The sequence below is a fragment of the Hetaerina americana genome, unplaced genomic scaffold (assembly GCF_022747635.1).
Source record: "Hetaerina americana unplaced genomic scaffold, ioHetAmer1.1.p SCAF_3, whole genome shotgun sequence".
Lineage (NCBI taxonomy): Eukaryota > Metazoa > Arthropoda > Insecta > Odonata > Calopterygidae > Hetaerina > Hetaerina americana.
In genome coordinates this window covers 40,529,522-40,547,682 of record NW_027286874.1, presented here as the reverse complement: position 1 = coordinate 40,547,682, position 18,161 = coordinate 40,529,522, and the positions used below count along the sequence as shown (strand labels likewise).

The window sequence follows — 18,161 nt, the reverse complement described above, 5'->3', positions numbered from 1 at the left end:
ACCACATGTGACCTTTACCTGGAAATTCGATTTTTGAGTCGCTTTGATTTGTACAAGTTCGTTTTAGAAATGGAAGAAGGGGCCGAAGAAATAGAAAACTATCGGTTTTCCGGGTGCTCGAGAGTGTTATTAAGTTTTTAATGTTGTTTGAATCTGCCAAGGATGCCTTTCCACTTTCACGAGTGAAGAAATGAGCAGTGTCGCCAATTCGATACACACGTGATCCCTTTCAATGGAGGACACCACAGTGAAGATTACCCTAATTCGTTATTAGTTGGACGCCAAATAAAGTTGATCTAGCCTTGTTGCCGAAGAAGGATCATCTTCTGCGACGCATTTTTTTTTAAATCTCTGCACTAATAATTACTCGTATTTTTTCCTTGTGCACCTCTGTTGGCAAAAGTAAAGCGTGCAACAGTTTGGGACAAGTTCCAGAATCTAATGCAGATGATAAACACAAGAAGGAAAGAAGGAAATAAGGTCTCTAAATATGAAAATTGTCATTCGTTAAATTGACGATAAACTGTCCTCCCTGTAGTTGTCATATCACAATATATATCGTCCAGATTCACCCTCCTTTCAGTGATTTAGATAATTTATTAGAATTTCCTCCATGGATAATGAAACAGTCTTAATATCCAATGCGTCAGTCATTGTGAACTCGGCTTTAAGCTTTCGCTTCAGAGATATCGATTTTGAATATAGCTTCCGATGGCTTTCGTTTATGAAATTCGTTATTCACAAGTCTTTTCGTGTGGTATTTTCTAATTATTCTGAAAGGAGAACACTTACGAAGACTCGATACTCTTTGGACTCGTGCGATGACTTGAAATTCTTCTAAGCTAGATCTTGGGATTTTTTGAAAATATTTGTGTGCTTGGAAGTCTGCCTGAGGATATTGCGAATGTTTGGCATTAAATAGTGTCAAAATAATGTTGTTTATGTGACACTTTAACTCCTGAATCCTACGAGAATAGTCTACTTGCTCCACTATTTATTTATTATTTTTATTTATTTAAGAATTACGTTGCAATTATGCGATTTTCCTGGTGGTAACGGTCAAGTTTGGTCAATGATTACTCTAACAACGAAAAATACATGCACACACCCACTAGAAAAACAGATGGGAGACAAAATATTTTTACCTACAATGACACTTCCACATCGCATTCAAACAAACTTCCACATCACATACAAACAATATTTTAATAACTACAATGATGTTTATTACCCAGTGGCGGCTTTACTTTTATTCTTAAAACTGCTAAAATTGGATGGAAAGGGCTCAAACAAACCTCCATGCAGCTGGTTCCAATCAATAATAGTTCTATTTAAAAAATAGTACTTTTTCTTATTTGTTTTTTGCGTCCTTATTTTTATTTTGAAACTATGGTCGTTTTTTCCCTTAAAGATTGGCTTTTCTATCTCTTTCCATAAATCTTCCCACGCTTCGTCCTTTTTAACAATTCTATACATGGCGCCTAACCTACTATTTTTTCTTCTATTTTTCAAACTCTTCCATTTCAGTGTATCTAAAATTTCTGTGACACTATCTGTTCTTTTGTACCTTCCAGGTACACATCTTGCTGCTTTTCTTTGAACTTTTACTATCTTTTTAATATATCCCACGTCATATGGATCCCATACTATCCCACTTATAAGTGCCTAAACACCAATCAATTTTATTGGAAATAAGGAAATATCCTTACATTGAAGAGCAATTTATATTCAGTTGTAGAGACCCTGCAATACCATGTTTGAAAATATGAGCAAGTGTGGTAGATCCTGCAAAACCGAAGAGCATTTAGAAGCGGAGAGGAAAATTATTCCGAGTGACGGCTTAACCAGTTTTCCTATTCTACTTCAAAGGAAAGGTCACGCAAGGCTATTAAAACTTGCGTATTAACCCGTAAGATACGTGGAAGTATGTGTAACTTGACGTAAGAGGGTGTCATAGAACGCTGCGATGGTGGGGAAAGATGATCTCCAAGAGGATGTTAAGGGCGGAGTAGATGACTTTGAGAAGCAGTCGTTGAACGAGACAGTGAAAGTAGAGTTGCTGACTTGGTTCGGGGAAATATTGTGAATACTTTGTTGGAAGGAGGAAAGAGAAGAAACAAGTTCTCATTACGGTTCGCCGTCCTACGACTTCATCGCTCAGAATCTCCATGTGCTTACTTTGGTTCTGGAAGGCGAGTTTAAAGAGGCGAGAGGGAGTGGGCAGCGGAAACTAAGTCTCAGTTTCCAGCAAACTTCCTAGAGTGGACAGGAAGTGGAAGGCGGAGGAAGCGTTTGAGAGAAAGAGCGAAGGTGAAAGGCGAACAAAAGTCTAAGTAGACCAATGATAAATTTAGAACAATTGTGTACTCTGTCCGCTGGTATATAGTATTTCACTGAAGAGTTTCTCCTTTGAGCAGTTGCTTGAATAAAAAGGAGCGTGGAAAGAATCAAGAAATACCTGAGGAATTGAGAAGAAAAGTCTCACATTTTAAGACTATTTTATGCGCATTACAAACGGAAAAATAAATTATAGGTATTGGAACTCTTTCGACATGTCTCCTTGAAGAAGAGCGAAAGAGCAGTGGTTAATTTTATGTTCAGACAACCGCAAGTGAATCTTGTTTACCTTATTTTCTCTCTCATCAAAGGTTGACTATTTGAAGATAGCTCATTATTTCGAAACTTTATAACTACGTATAATATGAGCAGCCAGTAACTTAGAAGGCTAATTTCATTGCGTGGGCGATTTTTAAAACTCTTTTTGAAGTTGAAGGTTGAGTCAACCTTCAACTTCAAAAAGTCAACCTTCGACCTTCAAGTAGTGAAAAAATGATTAAAATTATGATTTCCGTTGGAGTCAGGGTGAAGGTTAACTATTAGGTGATAGGTGATTCTCTCTGTATCTGTCTTCCAGTCAGTTTTTGCCCACACTCTCCTTATCACTTGAAGAAGGCAAAAAAAGAAATACGGGTCCCACCGACAAGACAATGGCCGCATTGAATTCTACGGCTTTGTTTTATAACAGTTGTGATAATTCATGTAAGCCCTATCCTAAATGCCCTTGCCATTCAAACTATAGCCCATATAATTCAATGCCTTGAGAGCGGTCGTAGAGAGCACTGATTTTTTTCTACCCGTAGAAAATCCATCAAATTTATTTAATGTGAAGGAATATATAAGAATCTTATCTATTCAGTAGGTTGGAATGCGATTAAATAATTTTAACGAAAATAGGTATGCTTAAATGGAGAATATAATTGAATATATCAGCTGGTGACTCTTAGCCTCCAGTTTTTCAAAAAGAGATCACAACAGTTGGAGTGATTCGTTAATATGTACATGAGTATTAACATCTTCAAAATTATAGGGGTGCGTATTTTTTTGGCTGTTTTAAAAATATTTGCCACCAATAAAATATGGGTGATATACTAATTGATTAGAAATATATTACTTAATTAGAGATCATACTGTCGAAGAAAATGCATCAAGACAACTTCGCCTCCTACAAATGTCCACAACTTACGGTTTATAACGTTTTAAATCAGATTTAAGCTGCCATGCTATTCTTTTGCTAGGCGGAATGGAAAATTCTCGTTGTTTTCGTATTACAGTGCCAATGTTGTTATTCTTGCTTCTTTTGCTATGTGATTTTAAGTTCTCAAATGAGTAAAATTCTATTTCTGTTTAAATTATCTTTTCACGCTGTTGGAGGTCGGTAGTCGCATTTGGCCGGCCGAAGATATTGGGTGGTAGCTAGTATGAAAACACCGGGTGCAGAAATAAATGTATGTGGACGGCTAAGAGACAGAATATTTTTTGAAATTCAAATAAAAATTTTACTTAATAACTCTATTCTGGATTGTGTAATGGTATTTGTTGAATTTTTTAATGGTTTTGTAGAGAAAATCCTATCAGATATTATAGTTTTAATTATTATTAGGCAATCTACCGGTTAAAGTAGGTTTTGGATAGACACAACTACCAAATAAAAATTTTGCGATTCCTAAATACAGACAACCCAACATCCTAATCTGCAACAAGTCCCTCTACATCTCTGTGCACTTCCTTCCTCCCCTCATCCCGTCCAATATCTGAATTCTATTCCTGCCCTTTCCTCGTTTACCTAACATTCTCCCCTCTATCACAATCTTCAGCATCCCACTTCCGATCAATACGCCCTTCATCCATTTTTCCTGCCTCCTTATGATTGCTCCCAACTATCTCCTCTGCACGTCCACCATACCTAGCACTTCCTCATTTGTTTTCTTCTCGGTCCATTTCACCTTCTCCATTCTTGTCCACACCCACATTTCAAAAGCCTCAAATCTACTTCTATCATCCTGCTTCGGTGACTATGTTTCCATGCCGTGCATTACTACGCTCCACATCAAAGTTTTTACGAGTCTTTTCTTAACATCCTTACTCAACGTCCCTGTCATCAACTCCCTCCTCGTGAAAGCCTCTTTTTCTAATCCAATTCTTCTCCATACATACTATTATGAACGCGTGGGTCCAAAATACTTCCGATATACGTAAACTGTTCCACCTACTCTAGTTTTCGCTCTCCTATTTTAATGTTTAGCTTAGCCTTTGTCTGTCTGGAAAATCACATAAGAGTTTTTAAATTTATATTGATTCTCATCCCATACCTGTCGCGCTGAATTTCCAATTCACTCAGCAATGGTTGCAACCTCATTGCTGATTGACAAACTAAAGCTTGGTCATCAGCAAACCTAACTGATTTTACGTATTCCTCGCCGACTATCATTCCTACCTCCAGTTCATCCAATGCCTCTTTAATCATTTCCTCCACGTATACGTTGAACAGCAACGATGATATTGGCCAACCCTGCCTTACACCTCTTCCTAACACTGCCCATCCGGCTTGCCGTCCCCCACTCGTATCTGAGCAGTCTGAGACGCGTACGGATTGTGAATTAGTCTCCTATCCCCCCAATCTATGCCTATTTTACGCAATAGTCTTATTGGATATTCCCAATTCACACAATTGAACGTCTTTTCCAAATCTATGGCAAATCTAAGGCATATACGTCCTGATTGTATTCTATATTCCTCTCGATTAGTGATCTCATTACTGCAATGACATCGCGCGTACCTTTCCCGTTCCTAAACCCAAAATGATCATCCCCTAAGTAATCATTTTCCCTACTTTCCATTGTTTTGTTGATGCTCCTGAGAAAAAATTTAGCTGCGTGGGAAATTAAACGTATTGTTCTGTAGTCCTTATATGATGTAGCCTTTATCTTTTTCGGAATAGAAACTAACACTGATCTCACAAAGTCTTCCGGCCAGATTCCTTCCTCATAGATGCTACAAAAAAGTCCATATAGACTCTTCCTCCCACGTTTTCTGAAACCTTTTAGTAGTTCCGCAGGGATGTTGTGCATCCCGGCGACCTAATTTGATTTCATTTCTCTTAATGCTCTTTCTATCTCATCGTCGATTATGCCTTGACCCGTAACCTATCTTAACCTATCTTCATCTACCTCATATTTTATTTCTATGTCTAAACTTTTTGGCTTAAGTTCTTTGCCTTACAATTGTTTTATATATTCCTTCCATCTCTCTTCGATCTTTTCTGTTTCAACTATTACCTTACTTGACCTACCTCTAACTGTTAACACAGATCTCTTCTTAAATCCCGATAGTATTTAAACCTTCTTTTATAGCGCACCAATTTCACTGCAAGCCTCTTCCACTGCAAGCTTTCTATATCACCGCACTGCGTCTTCCGCCATGCTACTTCTGCTTTATTTTTACTCGTCTCAAATTATTTCTCTTTGTACTTCCTTCCACCTAAATCTGAGTACACATTATTCTATTCCCTTCTCTCATCTATCTTTCTATTCATCTCATCCGAGATCCATGGTTTCCTAGTCCTTTTCGCGCTAACGGTTCCAATAGTGTCTTTTGCCGCTTTCGATAGCCCTCTCTTGATACTTTCCCATTTTTCTACGATAGTACTTAGCTCTTTACCATCCTCATTGATTTCCTCTACAGCCTGTTGGTACTCCTTCCTTTTCAATCCACGTAATGCTACTACATTCCATTCCCTACCCGCCGCCCCTGCCTTATTTTTTTTAAACGGACGCTGGACTTCATGACAAATAAATTGTGTTCAGAATCCCCATGCACTACCGGGAAGCTGTGCGAATTGATCACACTGTTCCTAAATCTATGTCTAATCATAATATTATCTAACTGTTGTATTTCTGAGTCATCTAGAATTTTCCATGTATCCCTACACCTTTTGTGGTGTCTGTACCAAGTGTTGGTGATGACTAACCCCTGTCTCCTTTAGAATTCGATTGCTGTCTCCCCGCGGTCATTCCTCGTACCCAAACCGTAGCGCCCAACCTCATCAACATCTCTTCCTTCGTCTACCGTCGCATTCCAATCCCCAATCACTATCAAATGTTTTCCTGCCGGAACACACGAGAATTTATCCTTTAACTGATGGCATATCCTATCGACTTCTTCCTCCTTATGATTGCTTGGTGGCATGCAATCCTAAACAATGACAAAGTTCTTGGGATCTGCTTTTATCTCTACTAGTAGTATTCTATCCGTTGCTTGCTCTATGTTGACTCAATAGTGCTTTTAACGTGACACCATCACTCAATGGCTCAATGGTCAGACACCTTTGTAGCAGCCTCACTGAGGAACAGCTGCGTGGACTACCTTTCGTCTGGTTCCTAACGTTCAACCTATCTGGCATGGGTACCCCTACCAGGAGCTCCATTACTCCCGCCAACACAGCTCTAGGGGTCATTGGAACGCACAATCCCTTCCACCATGTCGAGGTTGTAGTCCGCAGGAGGGAATAATTTTTATATAGGGTCATAAATATATCCTTTAATCAATAGAATAATTCTAATAGAAATTTTTTCCCGAAATGCATGTTATTAGAAACAAAAGAAGCTGATAAAATGTTATTTAAAAAAATACTATTCGGGGCAGTGAAAATTTGTCAATTGTACGTGATAATAGTGTCTTTATGATGACATTGGAGAGAAGATTGAAATTCAAATCCAGACGATTATTTTTAACGTAGTATTTCATATAAAATTGGCCACTAGTATGGGAGAAACCCCAATTTGAAGAAGTTATGCGCTCCATTTCCACGTCGAAAACGTTTTGGTTCGTTTAGTTCCTGTGGCGCTGTCAATCAGACGTTAAAATCTCCTCGCCGTATCTGTAGGTGCAGAAGCCGATAGCAGCGCTCTGCGTGGAGCTTTATCTAACTGTCAGTGAAGAACAGCGTTTATAATTTCTGACGGAGTGAATGATGGAATAATTGTGTTAAGTTTTTAAAGAAAAAGAATTTATCAGAATTTTAATGTCTCGAAGTTAATTATCTTATCAGCTCCCGTTCGCTGTTGCTTGCTTCGCAGGAAGGGTTGAATCTCACTTTCAATGTCCCACCTTCTGCATCCAATCTTTCTACGTTTATAGATTGTCATACATACATTTATGTTATTAACTCCGTTGACAGAAACCATGTATTTATCATTCCTGATTTGTACCGGCTTCCTTAGTGCTCTGCTAGCCAAATACAGTCTGGGCTATACAGGTTTGAGTATGCCCACTGCTTCAATTCAATTTTTCAGCGGTATCCCGATCCCTATTCGAATTAATGTTTGAAGAGCGCTCTGAGTTAGAATGCCTTTCGTCGGATTGGGTGTTAAACTGATCCCTAGGCGCTTTTCCATAGAAGTAAGCTAATGCTGGTTCTCTCCCCATTTCTCTTCTCTTCGTTCTCATCCATCCCCAAAAATGACAAATGACCTCAGCTGTCTGTTGCCTCCCCTAAAGCTACTACTACTTCAATATCAATTTTCCGCCAGTGAAAATCAGGACAAGGTTCTCAATCGCAAATTTTATGCCCTAATTCCACAGCCATACGAGCCTCGCATATTTAAATAAAGTTCACTGTGGATTTACTTCGCTTTCGGTGTAATGTATGCACAAAAGGGGAAATTTAATATTTAAACTGATTTCATATAATTAATAAAAGTCATGCACTGTGTTAAAGTTCATGCTAGATTTCACCGGAGAAACTTCTTTTGAAATTAAGGATTACTTATCTTGATTTTGTATTTTTACACCATTATTTTCAATGACATTTCAACACACCATTTGCGAAATCATTCATTTCCTATTGCTACTGAAATAAGGAGATGCGGTTCGTGGCAAGAGTAGTAATAAAAATATTCTGTTCGAAAAACATTTCCTTCACAAATATTTTTGTAAGTATTGCATTTATTGTGAAAGCAGTTCATTAGCAGAGGGAAAGAGAAGAAAAGGAAGTGATGAAATAATTATAGTCTCTTATATGTCAATTAGAAATATTTTAATTGGTATTTCTCCTTAATCTAATTCTCTAGCATGAGCAATATTTTGTGTGCATAAAAGTAAATGTTCACGAATTAATTTTCATAATGATTTTCATGAAACGTGGTAACAACAGATCTTTGTGAGTGTAAAGTTCATTTAGCTAAGTCGTATTTTTATAAAATCTCATTTTCCTTAAAAATGCCTCAAAGTTCATACGAAATACATCGTAGACACAAAATCGGAACCCTCGTTCATTTGCGACGTAAAAATCCTGCCTTGTGCGTTATTCGTGCAATTAACAAAAGTTTTTTTTTTCATTTTGAGAAATTTTCTTTTCAATTTGAACAAAATCTGTTAAAATGTGACCGAAATGACATATGAGTTATTATTAAATTGAGTTAAAAATTTGTGACGTGAGCTTAGGTTGATTTGCAATGCATGAAAAAACATTTCATTTGCAAAAACCCGTGTTCAGTTACATAAAATTAAGAAAATAGCAATGAAAAATAAATTATTTCCTGCATTTATGAGGATAATTCTTGTACATATACGTTGAAAACGGTTACTGATGAGGAAGGTTTCGACAAATAGGGTGAATCTACCGTTTTCGGATACAAGAAGGCGACTGAACTAAGCCTCAACGTTGGAAAAACTCATGGAAGAGGGGTTTAGCATTCATTAAAAAAGTAATTTTGTTTTTGTTAAACAAACAATTAGAGGAATATCGGCAAACTGTTTAGAGAATTATAGCGAAAGTCAGAAATAATAATGTTTTAAAAGGTGCGTCATTTTCTCATTCTCTCTTTCAAATCATAATTAAATATTAAAGGTGTGACAACGTCACACCTTTTATGTATATAGTATAGCATACTGATTTGAAACATACCAAATACCACGTATGACGTGTTTGAGGATTTTGAAAAATTAAGGCGACTCTATTTTTTTCTTGAACGAGGAACGAGGATTTACATAGGTATCAATTTTTGAAGGATACTAATAAGTCAATAAAATAATTATAGCGCTATGTTTTTCTTTATTTAACCAATAAAATATCATTTTTGTGCAGCATTGAGAAAGCTAGATATAATAATAATTAACCCTGTTCCTCCTCTTTGGCCACTATGGATTTTGACGTTAAATACCTACATTACAATGAAACACGAGAAAACATATTTTAAAAGAGATTCTTACTGTGAACAAAACAAAAAACTGATAATTTATTTTTCTTTGGCTTTTTATCTTTGTTTTGTCTCCGATTCGTCTTAAATCATTGGTCTAGAAGATTTGGAAGTATTATTTCGCTGTTGGGAACAGCATTGTACATTTTTAGAGGCAGTAATTTTCAATCCGGGTGCAATGATCAAAGCTCGTTCAGGTATTGAGCGTTTTAAATTTGACCCAACTGTAATGCTACAGAGGTTATTACGTTAGTTAGAGAGCAGGAGTAGGAGTTAAAATTTTATGGTCATGAATGACTAATTCACACTAATGTGGTACAAAGTTTGAATTTACATATACCGTTAATAACTGCAGACACATATATGAAGTGAGAGCAAATCGTGCGTTTTCTTGTAGTATTATACTAAAGTCATTGGAGCTTGATCACTTCATGGGCAACTGAATGCCAGTGAGGGAGGCGTGCTATCTCAGTCTCAGGTATGGGGGCTAAGTCGTCAGCTTGACGCACCTAACTTGAAGTAATAAGGCAAAGTATTAAAATTTTAAAAACGAAAGGGATTGCTAGCTATTGCCCATGCATTCCTTCGTGAACCTTTGCATAAGGTATTTGAAATGTAAAAACAAAATCTTATCAAAAATATGAATCAACTCTTTGTTTTGATACAGCTATTGTGAGGCGTCCATTATGATTAATACTATAAATAATGACTTGCAATACTTAGTAATGTGGTAGCCTAGTGGGAAGAGAGTACTATTGGGCTGTGTTCAATTCCGGGTGGCACCTCTGGACACTCCCAAATTCGCCCGGGCTGTGTCGTGTGCCTTCCGGTGAATCCGCATGCAGTCCGCCCTCACTATAGAAACCAACTTTCAGGCTGTTCACTATGATGGTGGTTATGTTCCTATCCCATAAATGCAAGTTTTTTTAAATGAAAAGCATGGATTAATAATTAATGCCGATTTTAATTCTATTTAAATTATGCTTGCATTTGTTCCTACGTTAGTCTGTAAATTATAAAACTCACTTTAATTATATTCAGTGTATCAGTGAAAGTGACTTGCAATCAAGGATGTGTTACTAAAAAGAGAAAATGGGAATTCCAGAAGTAGTAATTTGCGGATGAAGGCGAGTTAACACTCAGCAGATATATTTAATATTGCCAAAATGACGATTAATGCCTGTAATGAATGGCCTTGTAACTTTAAATCCATATTTATGTTAAAATTGCATGACGAGAAAACGAGAAGGTTGAATAGGGTGAATATGCATTACGAAGAGGTGACGCTGTATGGCATATTCTTTCTTGGTTAAAATATATAATTACAATTTCACCACTTAGGAATATGATATATTACTCCTAAAATCATAGAGTCCAATACAACGAGGGATACCACAATTTCTCTATGCGGGCACTTAACAAATGCATAGTAAAGTGTGCTTGATGAATTTTGCTCTGTACCTGAAGTCAATTAATGATTTGAAAATGTCCGAATATTCTGCAATTGAATAGGTGACAATACGTGAAATGACCTCGTTATTTAAGGACACCCATTGTTAACTTTTAGATATGAGGCTGTCCAACTGCTATTGTTTTCCAAGGACAGTTTGCCAATATTTCAGCGATCGACACCAACAAATTATGGATGAAATTTGCGAGTATCGGAATCGTAGATTAAACATATCATTTCATTAGTAGTAAGATTGGAAATGTATGGCGACATTAAAGAATCCCCTGAATTTGGAGAAAATATATGGTGGTAAAATATCAAATAAAATTGGTCATCTAGACAAGTACTATATTTTTATTTTTCAATTCATGCTTGAAGCTATCAAGTCTCAAGAATTATTTTTGCCAAAACCTATGTATCTTTCCGAGTTTGAATTATTTTATTCGAAAATTTAGTGATACCCAATCTTTTATTTATTATACTTTTTTTATAAGATTCTCGATAAATGTCTTGAAATAAAGATAAGAAATTGAATATTTGCTTATAGAAGACAAGAGACCTTGGAGTGTAAGTCTATACGAGCAGATCAAAGTGCTGTTTTGTATTAAGGTCGAAAATATTTCTAGAAATCAGTTGCATATTCATTCACCCATCTTTTTTTGCGCCCGCAATAGCTTGTTTTGTACGAAACATCTTGAAATGGGGTTCCTAAGCTTAAGAATACATTTTCTATTCAGAGTAGTAGGCTGGGGAGTCTTAATTGTAAAATTTTATCAATTATAGGAAAACAGTATAAGCTGCACTGAGATGCTTTATTTACTCACTTTGAAGTTTGATTTGGTTTCCAAATTGTTTATATTCTTAGTCAAATTCCATCCGAAACCACTCCATAAAATATTTACCCCCTAAAATGAGGGCACATGAGCTTTCAAGTTGAAGTTAGGTCGGCCGTAGATCATGACATACAAAATTCTAGCCGGCAACCATAGTTGGTTATTACCTACACGTTAATGCTATGAACGACAGTGGAAAGTAGGTGAAGCTCAGCCTGGCGTAAAGTTTTCTACGATATGAGCTGAGGGTAAACTCCGGAGTAATGAGCATGGGATACGCATGGTGTGTATTCCCCAATCCCAAGTTCAGATGGAAGTTTCCCTGGCTGCCTGCTCATGTGGAACTGTCTAATGATCTCATTTAGTAATGAGGTATCGATTTACTCTCGACAGGTTTTCAGGAATCACATATCCACACATTAGCTGTTGCTGGTGAGTGAATATTTATTTATAAAAACCTAAGTAATAATTGTTTTAATGTTAGCAGTATTTGTCAAGAGTATATTCTAATGTTACAATTGCAGTGTTTAGTCTAATCGCATAGAATGACCAGAACTATTTTGTTCGTGCTGGGAAATTTCCGAGGTTGCTCATTTATGCTCGTAACTAGGCACGACTAATCATACAAATACATACTATACTTTTAATATTGATAGGATATTATTTGAAAATTCTTATGGAGAGAAATATTTCACACACACCTATATAAGATCCTGATCCAAATTGAAATGCACATTCTATCAGCTTAATTTAATTCAGAGGCGCTGTCATAATTGCCAAATCTGCATAAAAATATTCATAGGGACAATTTTATAGACGGAGGTTTATCGTATGTCGGAAAATACAAATATTCTACGTAATATATGCTTCCGGCCGGTTAGTTACGTAGGTAATGCCCTCGATTACTGAATCTAATATCGTGAGTTCGAGTCCCGCCTTGTGCATGATTCTTTCGCAACTCTAGTGGTTCCACTCCTAAGAAACCTGATGACAATCTAGGAGTGGCTAATCGGGATTCGAAGGGGCACGCGGTCCACCATCGAGCTAACAAAACATGCCAACAGCAATTACGAACGGAGTGAAAAATAAAAATTGAGATGTGAATATGATGCATTCAAAAAATTTCCCTACCGGTGCCGATTAAATGATGGCTTAAAACTATGAACGTACAAATTATGAAATGAATGAACGCGAATTAATTCCACTATCTGTGTTTTCTTATTTAAAAAAGTTTGGTGCCTAATTCTCGTACGGAAGTTCAGTTGCTTCAAAGAGCACGGCCTTATTTTTTTTCGGTCGAAGCTCCGAGGTGTGTACACAAAATATGACATTCCACCGATATCGGTCGATGGTGTGGCGGACGTGAGAAAAGTTTGCTTGAAGTCTGAATAAAAAAGAACGCTTTATATAGTGTGGGAGTCCTATCGTGAGACCACAAGCGGGCCCAAGGCGCATGCGCGTGCTGATAAGGACGATGAGACAACTGGAACGAGGAAGCGGAGATTCGTCCCGCAGCCACATGTGTCACGATGCCCTTCTCTCTTTTTTATTCCTCTCTCACTCCATCTTTTCGTGCCACATGCTCCACTGGATGTGCGCAGTGAGATTCTGTGTTTCTCAGAGAGAAGATTTTAAATGAGATACGTTATTTTATAAAGCAGTCCACGGGTCAGTTCGCTAAATACCTGTGTCTATAATTTTGTTTAGTTAAAAAAAAAAAAGACTTGGGAAAGAAAATCTTAATCGTTTCTTTTGATTATGTAAAATTTAATCAACTGACAGGTTGAATTTCAGTCTACTTCTAAGTGTTGATTATTATTTTTCACCTCAGGAAATTAAAGGGTGTACGAATAGTTTCCGCCAAGCAGGAGACACATCTTAGTATAATTACCAGAAAAATAAAGAAAAGCGAAATCGTACATACTCTCTGAAACAGAGAATAACTGCTGACCTTCGCTTGAGAAAATAATTGGCATCAAAATTCAAGCATTACCTCATTAGAAATGGTTTTATTTTCATTAAGATTGTTTTCATTTCCTCCATGCAATAATCAGTTACATGGCCGTAGTAGTTTTGCAAAGAAATAGATTTTGTACAGGGAATTATACCTTAGATGTTTTAGGTAATAAACAACAGCGGGACTGATGTAAATTAAAAGATACCTACGCAATTCTACTTGATTTGAGATAGTTGATGAAAGCAGAAAGTAGTTGAAATGATATATCAACTTTAACGGTGAATGCTATCTGACAATTTATAACAGTATTTTGTGTTCACTACCAGTATTCTCTGGTCGTTGCTTATCTAAGCCCTTTAAACCTACTGCAGATAACTACTTCTCTCTTGGGCACTTGCACTGATCTATTTGATATTCGTCCGCCACGCTTCTGCATTAAAACGAAATCAGTTGCACAAAAAGGATGGGGATCGATTATGTATTCTTTACCACTGCCATTGAAAAATTTGGTTAGTAATTTAGTTGAAAAATATAAAGAATGGGTTGTATTCTCTAATGTATAAGACCTGAAGTATATTGTTCACTCAGAGTTGGATAGAGAGAGTACCAATACCTTGAATCGCTGATGGTGCCTATAATGTTGTTGCGTTGAAGTATGCTGTTGCATTACAGTTATTATAATCTTGATAGCAGGGCAAAAATTGCTAAATTTAGCCTGGAAAATATATCAATGTAATTCCGTATCTCTATCGTAAACAGTTGTAATAATGGAATTTCTATGGATAGACTAATAGTTTGAAAAGGTTTTACAGTATACATAGCTGATGATTATGTGGATGATGGTACGATATTATTAAAATTAAAAAATTTACTATCTACACAATTTCTTTTAACAAGCTCGAGACTACCGATGATTTTACTTTTCCCACACGCGCATGCCGAGATATGCATCCCTGAGCTGTTAAATATTTTTAATACTTTTTTTTAGTAGTTAATGTTAGGTACCTCCAGATTGTAAACTTTTATTTGTTCTCTTCTGAAGTGTGACCCAAAATTACGTATAACTTAATATGCTATGATTAAAATGGATAAACGATAGTTAGGTAGTGGATATTATGTTTGCCATACCATGTACCATCTAATTCTAGGTTGAGATCAATCAGAATGTAAAAGTAAGTAAAATATAGGAGATGTTTAGGAACTGCGAAAGAGAATGCAAAAATAATGAACTTAGAGAGGAAATACTAAGGAAATATAAAGTCTACATGCCGTGGAGCAAGATTGGGAAAACACGCTGGGGTCAAAACGAGGCTATCTATCTATCCACTCTCCCCACTTCATTGATGACCCTTGACGTCCAATATTTTCCCCACTGCGTCTTCTTTCATTGAGATACTGATGTGGACTTTGTTCTGTGATTTGAATCATTTTGCAGCTTTGGGAAAAACATATGATTTTTGCGTCGGGGTCAAAAATATTTTTGGGAAATCCCATGAAAGTATCTCATAAGTTTGAAACTTAAAAACAATTTGAAACGAGGAGGTACTTTTCATGATACATTTACAGAAATGAATACATATATTTTAGGTTTTTTAAATCGCATGTAATGCTGAATTCGTATCTAAGAATTCGAAGAAAGAATTCACACTGATATCATCAAAGCAAAGAATTGATTAATGCATAAATTTAAGACATCTTTGCGATATTTTGTGGTCCGCGATAATTGGTAGCTGAAAGATAAACTACCCCAATGTTACGAAGTTCTGCGATTTGTTTTGGTATTTGACTTTTTTGTCTTTGTACTGGATGGAATGGCCTGACAGTATGTTATATCGCCGAGTAGTTTTAACATTCTTTTTCGCGACTGAGAGGTAAAATTCAGAGAGTTAGGGGATTCATAATAAAATCTTGCATTTTTAGGGCCCTATCCCTCCTCCACGACTCTATAGACCTTAACACTATAAAACCGAATTTAGAAGCCTATTTTCAATAAATTTAGAAATTTATTCTTCAATTTGGGTAAATTATCATGGAGTAAAGCCGGAGACTTTAAATGGAAGGTTTAAAGACACTAATATTAATGTAATTAATTAATGAGCCTGTAAGAAAAATCTTATTTAAAATATTTTGTGCTTAAATCGTTTTACAGAACCTGAAATGAAGTAATAATGCTTATCAATTCCACAAGTTATGTTATAAAAGGTTTTAATTTATTATTGCAACATGTACATGCTCTTCGTATTTATCAGCAATTGGTGGCTGCCATACTTGTAACTACCCTTCTATGACTTCAGTTTTCTCTTTGCATAGAAAGAACCAGTTATTATTATTCTAATAGTCTATAGTGTTCCTGGTGAGTTCGTATTTCTAGACATAGCATTAATCTTTATTATTGAGGTCTATAACTCCGAAGTTTAAACACATTCCTAACCAAAAATGTGACCACCATATGTATATGGTTCTATTAATTGTAATATTTATTATATTTTTCGAAAATTTGGTTCAATTCTGTGAATTTCTGAAGAAATTAATGCGAGAATGTTACCAGTACATCGCTGCGAAAAATGATACTCTGCCTCCAGCCATACTTTTTATTGATTAATGGATTTCCCCCGTGAAATGGTTTCTTAAATGAATATGGGTTAAGGTGGTTTAAATAACCTTTCGCTACCATTAATATCTCTGGGTTTGATTGAACACGTTTAAATTGACCAAATGTTCAATATCACTCCTCGGATATGATACGCCTCTTGTGATGGTAGATCTACGCCATTGGAAACCGTGTTCATCAGGCAGCGATGCGGTCTAACTCCGCCAAATCCCCCTGACAACAAAGGGCACACTTTGAATCCGAGAGAGAGAGAGAGAGAGAGAGAGTGATCGGGTGGTAGGAGGAGGGTCTCGCGTGTCTGCCCTTAACATTCGATAACGGTGATACCACTCCTCATAGAACAACCTCTCGTTCTCCCACTCGAGGCTCGTCTCAGGGCCCGATCGAAAACTTCTTCGAGATAATCGGGAGCGCATTCTCCCCTCTCCCGATTCTCTCGACGGACACGGCAGAGGATGCGCCGGTCTGCGCGGGATTCCTCTTCCCCACCGACTGGACCGGCCTCCCCGCGGCGAATGGGGGCGACCGCACCACACAGTCCTACCTTTCTTTGGGTCCACTTTCGAAACAGGAGCCGGCGCGAGGGACGTCATCGGAGGCAGCACCTTTCCTCCTCCTTCCGCTTCCTTATCTCCCCGCGACGCAGCTTCTTCCGCCTCCCCCTCGACCAACTCCCGCTCATCCCCCTTTCCGCCCTCCTCGCGGCCCGGGACCCCCGGCGACACCTCACCATCTCCGCCCCTCGTCTTCTCCCCTTCCACTTCCTTTCCCTCGCCTCTGGTTTCCATGTGGAGAGAGAGAGAGAGATCCTGATGCTGGGTGACGAAGAATTTGTTTATGCGCGGTAACTGTGTGTTCGCGTCAACCGCTCCTCGTCGCCCGTTTTCGCGCGTGCCTGCCCCTCCTGCTTTGTCCGCTCCTCGCCCGTCGATGGAGTACGGCCGAATGGTCTGTGCAGTGCCGAAGGTGCCTTGGTCATCCTCCTTTCGCTCGCCTCCACACTTCCCACCGCCGCCTCTCCCGCCGTCCCCACCTCCTCTCCTCCCCTTCCTCCACCCCATGGGGATTGCCGGGGCGCGCTCTCTCTCCCACTCCCTGGCCACTCATCCGCTCACTATCTCCCCTCCCAGCACACCCACCCTTTCCTTCTTTCCTTTTTTCCTCCCCGCGACGCGGTCCTCTCTCTTTCTCTCTTCCGCGAACGGACTGTGGACGGCATAGGGAGGCCTCCGACGGCCGCCGAGAGTGAGAGCGGGGAATTTTTTGGTTGGTTCCGTGTGCCAGGGCTCCGTCGGTTCTCGATTTCGATTCAACGAACGTTAGGCTAGCGATTCCTGACCCCGAGCGTCGAGTCTCCAACGTCTCTTCTTTCCACCGGGTCTCACCCTCCCTCCCACTTCTTAGCCATTGGCCCCGTTCCCTTTCAACACCCCTATCGCCAATACGATCTCCGCGAGGGTTTCCGTCTCCGCGTCTTTCCGCGCTTGACCAACGGTGGTCTTGAACTTAGACGAAAGCTCTGCTTCCCCACCCCCGACGTAACATTGGGCGAACTGCGCTCTCCCGCAAATCGTCCGAGAGTGAATTAAGTGAATAAAAACGTGGAACGATGTGGTTAAACTATGTTAGCCATTTTAGTTTTTTGAAGAGTTTTTATGCATCTTTGCCACCTCTCTTGGGCTGCAAAATGTTCTTTCGAGATCTTCATTTTATTAGTTACCAAGTATGGATTTGGAGGAATGGAAGCTTGTTTTTACAAATGATTTTTTCCTTA

General features: G+C 38.2%; 1 protein-coding gene across 1 annotated transcript in view; it reads right to left on the bottom strand.

Annotated features, from left to right (window-relative positions):
* LOC139690685 (sodium-independent sulfate anion transporter-like) overlaps positions 1-17,299 on the bottom strand; it is an 88,581-nt gene extending 71,282 nt beyond the window's left edge. The window contains exon 1 of the mRNA XM_071588183.1: positions 16,932-17,299. Within this exon, the coding sequence (XP_071444284.1) occupies positions 16,932-17,175 (244 nt within the window). The 5' untranslated portion in view covers positions 17,176-17,299. The remainder of the gene's footprint in view (positions 1-16,931) is intronic.
* Between the last annotated feature and the right edge of the window lie 862 nt (positions 17,300-18,161).